This window comes from Papio anubis, chromosome 10 (assembly GCF_008728515.1).
Source record: "Papio anubis isolate 15944 chromosome 10, Panubis1.0, whole genome shotgun sequence".
In the NCBI taxonomy this organism is placed as follows: Eukaryota; Metazoa; Chordata; class Mammalia; order Primates; family Cercopithecidae; genus Papio; species Papio anubis.
The window spans coordinates 99,095,705-99,108,989 of NC_044985.1; the positions used below are offsets into that span (position 1 = coordinate 99,095,705).

General features: G+C 44.5%; 1 protein-coding gene and 1 pseudogene across 1 annotated transcript in view; both read left to right on the forward strand.

The window, feature by feature from the left end:
• Positions 1 to 1,316: 1,316 nt before the first annotated feature.
• LOC116269346 lies at positions 1,317 to 1,446 on the forward strand (annotated as a pseudogene).
• Positions 1,447 to 8,695: 7,249 nt separating this feature from the next.
• ATIC (5-aminoimidazole-4-carboxamide ribonucleotide formyltransferase/IMP cyclohydrolase) overlaps positions 8,696 to 13,285 on the forward strand; it is a 38,199-nt gene continuing 33,609 nt past the window's right edge. The window contains exons 1-2 of the mRNA XM_021923962.2: positions 8,696 to 9,033; positions 9,357 to 9,483. Of these exons, the coding sequence (XP_021779654.2) occupies positions 9,015 to 9,033; positions 9,357 to 9,483 (146 nt within the window). The 5' untranslated portion in view covers positions 8,696 to 9,014. The remainder of the gene's footprint in view (positions 9,034 to 9,356; positions 9,484 to 13,285) is intronic.

A 13,285-nucleotide genomic window follows, 5' to 3' on the forward strand; every position in this document is an offset into this window, starting at 1 on the left:
TGTTTCTGAAACAAGTATATTCATCTACTTTTAAAAATCTTTTAGGGTGTTTTAAGTTACTTCTATAGATTTCAAATCAACTGCCTTCCACAAAAATGACATTGCTTACTCAAATAATAATGTTTGAAAGTAGGATGGCCCGATATTTGGTTAATTCAAAGCCTTCATAATGGGATAAAAAACCCCAGGCTCTTCTCTTCTTTCTTAAACCTCAAGATTCTCTCTCTTGAGGTCTCTACTAAACCCGTCTCTACTAAAAATACAAAAATAGTCAAAGGATGGCTGTGACGGTTACTATAAACATATCCATAGAGGAAAAGGCATTGCTTAAGCTTCTTTCTAAGAGATAGGAAAAGTTTTCCCAAAATATCCACCTAATACAAAAAAAGACAGTAAAGAAGAAACAGAGGAACAAAACAAGTTAGACATATAGAAAACAAATAGCAAAATGGCATAATTAAATATAACAATAATAACATTAAATGTGGGCCAGGTACAGTGGCTCCTGCCTGTAATTCCAGCCCTTTGGAAGGCTGAGGTGGGAGGACTGCTTGAGCTCAGGAGTTTGAGAATTAGCCTGGTCAACATACCAAGACCTTGTCTCTACAAAGAATAAAAAATTTAAAAATTAGCTAGGTTGAGGTGGGAGGATTGCTTAAGCCTAGGAATTCAAGTGTGCAGTAAGTTATGACTGTGCCACTGCAGTCTAGCCTGAGTGACAGAGTAAGATCCTGTCTCAGAACACCACCACCACCAACAAAAACCATTAAATGTAAATGGACTAAACAATCAAACTAAGAGGCAGAGATTGTAAAATTTGTTCTGGTTTGGACAATAAATTATGGTTCACCTAAAACAATATATTTTTATTTGGTTTTAATGTCATTAATAGGTAAAAACTCATATTGAAACTCTAATTATAATAACATAATTGTAGGACTTTCTCAAGGATAGTTCTAAGGAATTAACACCCACACATTCTTGGAATCAGAAAATTGAAACGCAAGGATATTCAATGAGCCATTGATGGGGATATTGACCTTACCAAAATAACGTAAGAGTTGAGGTAGAACACAAAGACTGTGAACCAGGTCCCCAGATCTCTGTGAATGAATATCTGTGTCCATAAATTGGAGGTGATGGAGACTAAGAGTAGAGAGTAGTAGAGATAGATCTTTTAAGTGTCTATAGTTAGTGTGTTATCTACTAGTTATTGTATTAGGCACTCAGATAAGCACAGAGAAATAAAATGTAGTCCCTGCCCACTAGAGGGGTTCAGCATGAAGGGGCAGACAGCTTGTAAAGAAATAAGTGTGATCCTTTTGCAGTTCATAAGCATGATGTTTGGGTTTTCAAATGCTTTGAAAACTTTGCTTTGGGTTTTCAGATGCTTCTGTGAGAAGTACCTTCCTCAAACCCTGTTACAATGGTGGCTCACATCTGTAATCCCAGCACTTTGGGAGGCCAAGATGGGTGGATTTCTTGAGGCCAACAGTTCAAGACCAGCCTGGCCAACATGGCAAAACCCGTCTCTACTAAAAATACAAACATTAGCTAGCCATGGTGGCCTGCACCCACAATCCCAGCTATTTGGGAGGCTGAGGCACAAGAATCTCTTGAACCCAGGAGACTGAGGTTGCAGTGGGCCGAGATTGTGTCACTGCACTCCAGCCTGGCCAACATAGCAAGTCTCTATCTCAAAAACAACAACAAACAAACAAAAAACAACCTTGTTACAACATCAGGACATCAGCACATTACCTGTCTAACATTTAAAAAATAAAGAAAGGAAGAAAGGAAACAGACAAATGAGTGAAATTCAATGATACAGGTGTTACAATTAAATAAGCTCCTGGATCAAAAAAGGGGAAAGAATCAATCCACCACATGGAGGATACAGCAATCAAGAAAGCCTTTAGAGAGAGAGGTAACATAAGATCTATTTGTTCTTGGATTCATTCTGACATTTTATTTGTAGAAACATTGGTAGTAGGAGTCCAGATGCTGAGAAAGCTATAACAACTATTAATGCTGATGGTGGCTATTCAGCCAAGTGTGAGATATGATAGAGACTGGAGTTAAGTGGTTGACATAAGTAATCTAGAATAAGAGGCAGAGGCTGGGGGCTGTGGCTCATGCCTGTAATCCCAGCACTTTGGGAGGCTGAGGTGGGTGGATCACTTGAGGCCAGGAGTTCAAGACCAGCCTGGCCAACATGGATAAACCCTGTCTCTACTAAAAGTACAAAAATTAGCTGGGTGTGATGGTGTACGTCTGTGGGAGAATCGCTTGAACCCGGCAGGCAGAGGTTGCAGTGAGCTGAGATCGCGCCACCGCATCCAGCCTGGGCAACAGAGTGAAACTTTGTCTAAAAAAAAGAAAAAATTATTTCCTTGAAGAAGTTTTTCCCTCCCCGCTGACAGTCCCTAGGTAGATCCCTCTACAATAAGACTTGCATTTCTCTTGCATTATCACATTTCCCTCTTCCCTACTGAATCAGTCAGTGTTATAGACATACAAATGTGAGTATTTATTCTTTCAGATTAAGAAAAAACAAGGCTGAGTGTGGTGGCTTACACCTGTTTTCCAAACATTTTGGGAGGCCAGAAGCAGGAGGCTCACTTAAGCCCAGAGTAACACAGTGAGACCTAGTCTTTACAAAAATTAGCCAGATGTGATGGCCTGCATCTGTAGTTCCAACTACTTGCTAAGCTGAGGCAGGAGGATCTTGAGTCCGAGGGGTCAAAGCTGCAGTGAGCTGTGATAGCACCACTGTACTCCAGCCTGGGCAACAGAGTGAGACCCTATGTCAAAAAAACAAAACCAAAATATCAATAAGCTCCCTGGACCCACTTGCACCACCAGCTACCATGCTACTCCTCTACTCTCCTTTTAGAGTAGCGGTTCTCATCTGGGGGCAGTTTTTCCCACAGGAGACATTTGGTAACGTCGGAAGACATTTCCGGTTGTCACAACTGGAGTGGGGTGCTACTGGTATCTAGTGGTAGAAGCCTTGGATGCTGCTAAACATACTCAAATGTGCACGATGCACCCCCCCATCCCCCGCCACACACAACAAAGCATTATCTGCTCCAAAATGTCTATACTGCTGAGGTTGACAAACCCTGTTTAAGAGCAAAACTCCTTAAAAGTGTCATCTCTATTTCAAATCTCCAATTCCTTCCCTCATTCTGTCTCTCTTTTTTTTTTTTTTCTGAGATGGAGTCTTACTCTGTTGCCCAGGCTGGAGTGCAACGGCTCACTGCAACCTCAGTCTCCCAGATGCAAGTGATTCTCATTCCTCAGTCTCCCAAGTAGCTGGGATTACAGGCACACCCCACCACACCCAGCTAATTTTTGCATTTTTAGTAGAGACGGGTTTCACCATATTGGCCAGGATGATCTCAAACTCCTGACCTCAATGATCCGCCCACCTCAGCCTCCCAAAGTGCTGGGATTACAGGTGTGAGCCACCATGCTTAGCCCCCTCATTCTCTCTTGAACCTACTCCAGCCAGATCCTCGTCTGTACCACTTCCCCAAATGTGTCCTTGTCAGGATAATCCAACATCTAATGGTCACGCTCAGTCCTCATTAGACTTGACCTACTGGCAGTATTTGACACACAGTATCATAGGTATCCAGTGTCCTATACTTAACTCTGTCTTCCCCCCAGGGCTACTACATTTGTATCCTTCCCATTTTCAGCTGATGTCAACTTTATTCTTCCGGTTGTACAAGTGGTCGTCAATGCTCCTTCTCTTCCTCTCACACTTGGCATCCAATTTGTCAACAGATCTTATTGGTCTTCCTTCAAAATATATCTGGCATTTACTTACTTCCTCCAACGTCCACTGCTGCCACTCTGGGCCATGCCACCCTCATGTTTCACCTAGTTTCAAGGTCCTGGATTACTGCAAGAGCTTTCGTAGGGATCCCCCTCCTTCCACCCTTGCTCTCATACAACCAGAGTGAGTGTGTGAAAGAGGTAAATTAGATGTCACTCCTTCTCAAAACTCTCCAAGGGCTTCCTTTCTCATTCAGAATAAAAGCCAAAGTCTTTACGATGTGCCCATACAGCCTTATCCAACCTGATGGCTGACACTGTGTCCTCCTTCTCCTAGTGAAGTTCCCTCTGTTGCTACCATACTGCCCTTCCTGACATTCCTTAGACACTACAGCCACACTCCCTATGCACGGCCTTTGCACTTGCTGTTCCCACTGCCTGGAACTTTCTCCTTCAAATACCCTGTGGCTTGTTATTCCCCACCCAGCCCTCCAGTCCTCACTCAAATGTACCTTGTCAGTACGAAATTCTCTGACAAGCCTTCTTAAAGGTACAGCTACCTCTGCCCTGTCTCTCTTCTCTGCTCTATTTTATCCAAAAGGATAAAGTGTCTCCTCATCTGCCGGCTGCAGTGTCTTATGCCTGTAATACTCGTACTTTGGGAGGCCGAGATGGGCAGATTGCTTGAGGTCAGGAGTTCAAGACCAGCCTTGCCAACATGGTGAAACCCTGTCTCTACTAAAACTATAAAAATTAGCCAGGCGTGGTGGCATGTACTTGTAATCCCAGCTACTTGGCAGGAGAAATGCTTGAACCCAGGAGGCAGAGGTTGCAGTGAGCCAAGATCGCGTCACTGCACGCTAGCCTGGGTGATAGAGCAAGACTTGGTCTCGAAAAACCGAAAAACATTAAATGCCTTCCTGAATGAATTTTCTTTCTTTTGCATTTTTTCTCGCTCAGGTTATCTGTTAGACCTAATTAAGTAAGCTTATCTTCTTCTAGGCTTCAACTACTACTTGAATTTCATTAACTTTCCACATTTATTTATCTCTAACCTCACTTTTATTCCTGAATTTCATTTGTATTGCCAACAATTTGCTGTATGATTTTAACCGTGTCCACCAATTATCTAGACTTTAAAATCAATGTTTAGAAACGCAAACATATTTACCGAACCGCTGACACTGACCTTAAATTAAAATAAACACATGCCACAACTGTTCTTTCTCTTACATACATTTTTATATTTTGGGTATTGCCTCAGCAGCTACTCGTATGACAAAGCAAGAAATGATGGAGTCATCCTTATTTTTTTCTAATATTTCCTATGTCTAATTGATCCCTACATCCTGCTAATTGTATCTATTTTGAGTTGTCTCACATAGATCACCTCTTTTCCACCTTCTTATGTATGAGTGGATGCAAAACCTTCCTAACCAGTTTCTCTACTTCCTGCTATTCCAATTCATTCTCTGTATTATTGTCAGCTTTATATTTCCAAACACTTCCAGGACCTTCAAGAAAAATGTTAGAATTTCATAATAGGTCATAAATTAGTTTAATCTTCTGAACCACAATAGAGAGGAATTTTGTACCAAGCTCCTGGGAATCACTTTATATGACAAACTACATCCACTTGAGTGGACAAACCCTTGGAGCAAGTCAGCCCAAGATGGCGCAGCTTTATTAATCCTTAGAGTCCAATAGGAGATCCAAGATTTGGAAGGGAGATGGAGGTTTTTCAGAGAAAGTGATGAGTTTACACAAGAAACAAACAACATAGGGGCAAAACCAGATTATAACACCTCCAAAGAACTGAAACAATTCATGTACATTAAATATTTTAAGGTATATTAATATGATTTCAGGGTCTTCAAGTTTCCTTTGGGAGGTATGTGAAGTAAGAAGAAAAGAAATGAAAATGTAATAATTATAGTGTATACACACACTTTCTGTCTTTCTGAAACAATAATTCTGCAATAAACCATTGGTGAAAGATGCATTCTCATCTTTATGAGAACATCTCCCTTTTCTAAAACACTAGCTTGTTGGTGACTAGATCTTTGAAGACATACTTTGGTCCCCCGGAAGATACCTGATTAGCAAGGGAACCGAGAAGGAGATTACACCTCTATTTTACTCTTATTAGTCTCTTTGCAGTTTGTACTTTCAGTAGACTACCTGTACTTAAATTTGCTTCTTAAAATATGATGAAGATTGCAGAAAAAATACTATGTCCATATTACAGGTAAAGCAACAAAGGTCCCCAAAAGATGGAGGGACTTGGCCAGGATCACAAAGCTAGTAAAAAACTCATTTACTCTTTTTGTCATTAACATATTAAGTCCTATCAAGTCGGGATTCTAAAACTATGAGAGAATTAATCAAAGTAAATATCTTTATTTTTATTTTTTGAGACAGAGTCTCGTTCTGTAGGTGCAGGCTTGAGTGCAGAGGCACTATCTCGGCTCATGGCAACCTCTGCCTCCCAGTTCAAGCGATTCTCCCACCTCAGCCTCTTGAGTAGCTGGGTTTACAGGCACCGCCACCATGCCCAGCTAATTTTTTGTATGTTTTTAGTAGAGACGGTGTTTCACTATGTTGCCTAGGATGGTCTTGAACTCCTGAGCTCAGGCAATCCAACTGCCTTGGCCTCCCAAAGTGTTAGGATTACAGGTGTGAGCCACTGTGCCCGACCTACTTTTTGTATTTTATTAGAGACGGAGTTTCACCTGTTGGCCAGGCTGGTCTTGAACTCCTAACCTTAAGTGATCCACCTGCTTCAGCCTGCCAAAGTGCTGGGATTACAGACATGAGCCACCACTCCCAGCCTATTGTTTTTAAAAAAATTTTAAGAGACAGAGTCTTACTCTGTAGCCCAGGCTGAAATGCAGCCCTGCAATCATAGCTCACTGTAACCTCAAACTCCCACCTCAGCCTCTCAAGCAGTTAGGACTGCAGGCATGCACTATGTTGCCCAGGCTGGCCTCAAACTCCTGCCCTCAAGTGATTCTCCTATCTCTGCCTCCCAAAGCACTGGGATTACAGGCATGAGACACCGCATCAGGCCCCAGAATAAACATCTGTAAATGAAAGAGTCTGTAATGAAAGAAGCTCTACAAAATCAGTTTAGTGCCATGTTTTCTCTATTAATTAATTTTTTTTTTTTTTGAGACAAAGTCTCGTTCTGTTGCCCAGACGGGAGTGCAGTGGCGCGATCTCGACTCACTGCAAACTCCGACTCCTGTGTTCACCCCATTCTCCTGCCTCAGCCTCCAGAGTAGCTGGGACCACAGGCGCCCACCATCACGACTGGCTAATTTTTTTTTTTTTTTTTTTTGAGACAGAGTCTGGCTCTGTCACCCAGGCTGGAGTGCAGTGGCGCGATCTCGGCTCACTGCAAACTCTGCCTCCCGGGTTCCTGCCATTCTCCTGCCTCAGCCTCCTGAGTAGCTGGAACTACAGGCGCCTGCCACCACGTCCGGCTAATTTTTTGTGTTTTTAGTAGAAACGGGGTTTCACTGTGTTAGCCAGGATGGTTTCGATCTCCTGACCTCATGATCCGCCCGCCTCCACCTCCCAAAGTGCTGGGATTACAAGCTGAGCCACCGCGCCCGGCTTCTATTAATATTTTTTAGTTATACATCATGTGTCTACATTTTCATTCCATCATGAGCTCCTCGAGGACAGTGCTTAGGTGATATTTATCTCTGTCTTCTGACACCGTATTTCTGCCATCCAGGCAGAAAAGGCTCAATAAAAAGGTATTGAATCGAATAAGTATTTGTAATTCACATAACAGACAAATGCCTGATGCCTAAGCAACTGTTTATTTCCCCTTATCAATAAATGTCAGCATTGTTTTCTCCTTTCCCTGCTTTCAATTTCCTGTAAAAACCTAATGGTGACTGGCCAAGGAAATTTCCTTTTTAAATTCAAAGTTGGCACACACACTGAAGACACTGTGATAATCTTAATATATTCCTCGTAGGAATGTGAGAAGTGTTCAGAGCTAAGGGTTAAAACCATATTTGGAGGTCAAAAAATTGATTCTAGGCTGGGCGTGGTGGCTTCCGCCTGCAATCCCAGCACTTTGAGAGGCCAAGGCGGGTGGATCACCTAAGGTCAGGAGTTCGAGACCAGTCTAGCCAAAATGGCAAAACCCCATCTCTACTAAAAATACAAAAATTAGCCAGGCGTGGTGGTGAGTGCCTGTAGGGCCAGATACTTGGGAGGCTGAGGCAGGAGAATCGCTTGAACCCAGGAGGTAGAGGTTGCAGTGAGCCAAGATCGTGCCACTGCACTCCAGTCTGGGAGACAGAGCCAGACACTGTCTCAAAACAAAGAAACAAGCAAGCAAGCAAACAAACAAACAAAAAACAGGCTAGGCGTGGTGGCTCACGCCTGTAATTCCAGCACTTTGGGAGGCTGAGGCAGGCGGATCACCTGAGGTCAGGAGTTTGAGACCAGCTTGGCCAACATGGCGAAACCCCATGTCTACTAAAAATACAAAAATTAGCCAGGCACCGTGGCGCCTACCTATAATTCCAACTACTCGAGAGGCTAAGGCAGGAGAAGCTCTTAAATCCGGGAGGCTGAGGTTGCAGGTTGCATGTGACATAGCCGAGATCGCGCCATCGCACTCCAGCCAGGGCAACAAGAGCGAAACTCCATCTCAAAACAAAACAAAACAAACAAACAAAAACCAACAAACAGCAACAAACAAAACGGAGGATGGTAAATAACTGTCCAGATACTTTCCAGCTTTGCCGCTATATGAACTATTCCTTTTGTTTAGTTTGTTTTCAGCATGGGTGCTTTGGCACTTTTATGTACATTCCAGCCTCTGGGGACAGGCTTCCTAGAATAACAGGCGTTTGCCCCAGAGGCCGTGGGGTGGCCTCACTTTGGGGGCGTGGGTAGATCGCGGCTCCCAAGCCTGGACTTTGGGCTCGCAGGCAGGACCCCTTCCAGCCCAAGCACCGCGCCCAGGCGCGCCAGGCAGAGCCCCGCCCCACCCGGCCGTTCCCTTCCGCCCCGGGGCGCGGATCTTGCGTTTGAAACTGAGCAGAGCAGAGCGCGGAACCTGGCCGACGGGCCACGTGACAAGCCCGGAGACAGCTCCGCCCACCCGCTTCCTGAGCCGCACCTCCAGTTCTCCCTCCTCCCTTCGCACGTGGTGCCGCCGCTGTTGCCTCCAGCTCGCCCCGAACCCACTTCCTGCAGCCATGGCCCCTGGCCAGCTCGGTGAGGACCTAGCGGAGCGGCGCGGTTCGTGGCCCCCCAAGCTCCCGCCATCGGCGGCGGCGGCGGGACCCGGCACGCAGGGGCGGCGCTGCGGCCCGAAAGCCAGCGTCCCGGCTCCCCAGCTGGGCCCCAGCCTGCGTGTGGCGCGCCTTAGAGCAGGTCGCGGGTGTAGGACCTGAGGAGGCCTGGGCCAGGCCTGCGAACGCTGGGTCCAGGTGCTGGCCTTGCGATTCGAGAGTCTCCTCCCCCAGACCCTCTCAAGGCCTTGCAGACCACAGTGCAAAGTGCTGCGAGTCATGAGAAAAAAATGCCTTCTCTTTCAGCCTTATTTAGTGTCTCTGACAAAACCGGCCTTGTGGAATTTGCAAGAAACCTGACCTCTCTTGGTTTGAATCTGGTCGCTTCCGGAGGGACTGCAAAAGCTCTCAGGGATGCTGGTCTGGCAGTCAGGTAAGGCACAGCTAGTTCATCAGAAAGGAGTGTGATCACATTAACCAGGAAGTATTGTATTCTAGGCACCAGGTGCTAAATAAATGCCTTACTTACTCCTCCCAGTAGCGCTGTGAGGTTGGTGCAATACTTCCCCACTTTATGGAAGACAAAAATGAGGCTCAGAGAGATTTACTAACTTTTAAGACCTTGGACAGCGGGCGCGTTGGCTGAGGCTTGTAATCCCAGCACTTTGGGAGGCCGAGGTGGGCGGATCACTTAGGGTCAGGAGTTCGAAATCAGCCTGGCCAACATGGTGAAACCCCTTCTCTATTTGAAATACAGAAATTAGCCGGTGTGGTGGGACACGCCTGTAATCGCAGCTACTAGGGAGGCTGAGGCAGGAGAATCGCTTGAACCTGGGAGGCAGAGGTTGTGGTGAGCCGAGATTGCACCATTGCACTCCATCCTGGGTGACAGAGAAAGACCCTGGACAACACACTGGAGAGATTTAACAACTTCTGCACAAGTTTAAAGAGTTGAGTAAGGGAGAACTAGGATTGGAACCCGTGCTGTTCCTGATTTTAGGACCCTAGTCTTAGCCACTTCCTTAAACAGATTAACTTAGGTGGGCCACTTGTTATTCCAGGAAAACTTCAGTTACTTCGGTGAGTTAGTAAAACTTGACATCATGAAGATTCCAATCTACCTCCCTTCCCTGAGAATCTCCGGTAACCATATGAAGGTGCAAACCATTCATTCCCACGTTCACAAGCCCTTCATTAGCTGACTAGGCCGTGGAAAGAAGGGACTTAAAAATGATTAAGCAGGATGCCGTTCCTGACGTCAAGGACTGGCATTCTGGCAGGAGAGGGAGTAAGTCTACTGAAAGGTAGAAAATGGAAAAGACTGTAGGATAGCTATTTAATAAACGACAGTGAGAGTTCGGAGGAACGAGATGCCCACCCCTGAAACATATTTTAGAATGAAAGAGGTGAAAGATGCCTGTCTGCTTTTTGTTGTCATGTGGAAAATTTGCTTCTTGGTTTCTAGATCCATGTAGAGGTAGGTTACTACCTTTTCTTTGTGCAGTTCTCAGCTATGTGAGCAGTACACAGCTTCCCTAAATTTAACAAGATGGTAAGCATGCCTTACTTTGTTAACAAACACATACTTTATATTATCCGATGTCTTTTTGTGTCTTGTCGCTGTGGTTTTCATGGGAAACCTGTGAGAATCATGGCAGGCAAGTTGGCTCTTTGCTCATCAGGAACCGAATGAGAATTCGAAGTCCAGACCTGCGTTCTTTCCGTTGGGCCAAACTGGGTCCTCCTATGGTAATGGAACCTTCTTTAAGCAAAATCCTCATCTGTAGTCTCTTTTTTTTTCCCACCAAACTTCGTATTATGGAAACATTTCAGACACAAAAGTAGAAAAGTATAATGATCCCTTGTGTCCTGTATCTGTCACCCACTTCAGGTACCTATCAACTGATTTCTTATTTCTGTACCTCTACCCACTTCTCGCTTATCTTCATTATGGTCATATCTTTTTTCAAAACTGGAAATGTAAATGTGTTTCTCTTCTATGAAAGGATAAGAAGTTCACCATGAGTGATTTATTTAGAACCTAGCACAGCGAAGTTCATTGAATGAAGTGTAAACAACTTGGAGCATTTGTTTTTTTCTGCAACAAAGGCCACATTCAGTTGCAGTGGTATTTTATTCAGTTGCAGTGGTATTTTACATATATAAACTCTTATAGTCCTTGTAACAACTTTTTAGTGTAGGTACTGTTATCCCCATTTTATAGGTAAGGAAACTAAGCACAACGTAGAAGTAACTTTGCTTGAGATTACACAGCTAGTAAGAGGCCAAGTTTTTTTTTTTTTTTGAGATGGAGTTTCGCTCTTGTTGCTCAGGCTGGAGTGCAATGGCACTGTCTCAGCTCACTGCAACCCCTGCCTCCCGGGTTCAAGCAGTTCTCCTGCCTCAGCCTCGCAAGTAGCTGGGATTACAGGTGCCCGCCACCATGCCTGGCTAATTTTTTTGTATTTTTGATAGAGACGGGGTTTCACCATGTTGGCCAGGTTGATATCGAACTCCTGACCTCAAGTGATCCGCCTGCCTTGGCCTGCTGGGATTACAGGTGTGAGCCACCACACCCGAGGCCAAGATTTTGTAGGGGTGGAAAGGTGTCATGACCAATATTTCTATAAGAGAAGATAGGTTATAAGAGAAAAGCATAACAAATTTATTTAACAAAGTTTTACATGACATGAGAGCCTTCAGAATGAAGACCCAGAGATAGAGGGAAAACCATCCATTTTTATGTTTAGGTTCAACAGCGAATGCACAGAAAGGTAGAAGTATGATTGGACAGCAAGGATATGCTGTATGCTAGTAGACTGAGGTGGAGAAAGCCAGGAAAGACTGTTTGTCCAGATTCTTCTTGGCATTTCTAAAATTCCTTCTCCACCCTGCCCTCCAACAGGGTCTCCTGTCCTACTACTGGGCAAGGAGATAAGAGGATTTCTTTATGGCCAGCTCCTAGACAGAAAGCCAGGGGTAAGTTAGAGTCATAAGTTTAATTCTTATGACTGGCTTTAGGAAAAGGGGTTCTAGTTTCTGTAACCTGCCCTGGGGAAGAGAAGTTCTGGTTTCTGTGACTTCAGGGAAGAATGAAGGGTGAGAGGCAAGAGGACAGGAGAAAGTTAGATTTTGTTTGTTTGTTTGTTTTTGAGAGAGTCTTGCTCTGTTGCCCAGGCTGGAGTGCAGTGGCACAATCATGGCTCATTGTAGCCTCGAACTCCCAGGCTCAGGCAATCCTTCTACTTCAGCCTCCTGAGTAGCTGGGACTACAGGTGCACACCAGCATGCCTGACTAATTTTTGTATTTTTAATAGAGATGGTTTCACCATGTTGTCCCCCGGGCCTTGAACTTCTGGGCTTAAGCAATTATGCCTGCCTTGGCCTCCCTAAGTGCTGGGATTACAGGTGTGAGCCATGATGCCTGGACAAGATCTTGGTTCTGGCTGGGCGCAGTGGCTCATGCCTGTAATCCCAGCACTTTGGGAGGCTGAGGCTGGCGGATCATCTGAGGTCAGGAGTTTGAGCCCAGCCTGGCCAACATGGTGAAACCCCATCTCTGCTAAAAATACAGAAAAAAAATCAGTCAGGTGTGGTGGTGCACACCTGTAATCCCAGCTACTCAGGAGGCTGAGGCAGGAGAATTGCTTGAACCCGGGAGGTGGAGGTTGCAGTGAGCTGAGATTCCATCACTACACTCCAGCCTGGGTGACAGAAATAAACACTGTCTCAAAAAAAAAAAAAAAAAAAAAGATCTTGGTTCTGAGGCTGCTTCTGAGCATATTTTTGGGTATTGTTATCTACAATCATTTTATCCCAGGAAGTTAACCATTACCTCGCCATGAGGCAAACTGATGGATTTTAATTGGATTTTAATTAGTGAGTATACAGCAGTGAGCATACATAGAATTATTTCCCAAGACTACAGCCATTATGTGTAAATTCTTCAGTTCAAAGGAGTAGCAAGCTTTTTAATTACCCCAAATGTTTAATTCTAGAAATAAATCCACCTTCTCTAAGTTTTAAGTGACTGTCTTCGTTTGGAGGAAATGGATTTTATTTCCTGAACCCCAGGAAAAGAAATTTTGAATTTGAAAACATTTATGTCACCAGTTTGTGGATGTTGGAACTGTGTGTGTCATTGGTCAAACACCAGTCTTTTGCAAATGGCTCCCCTTAATAGGAGTATCTACCCAGGAAATTCCATATCTTACTGGCAGAACTTGCTGCTTTAA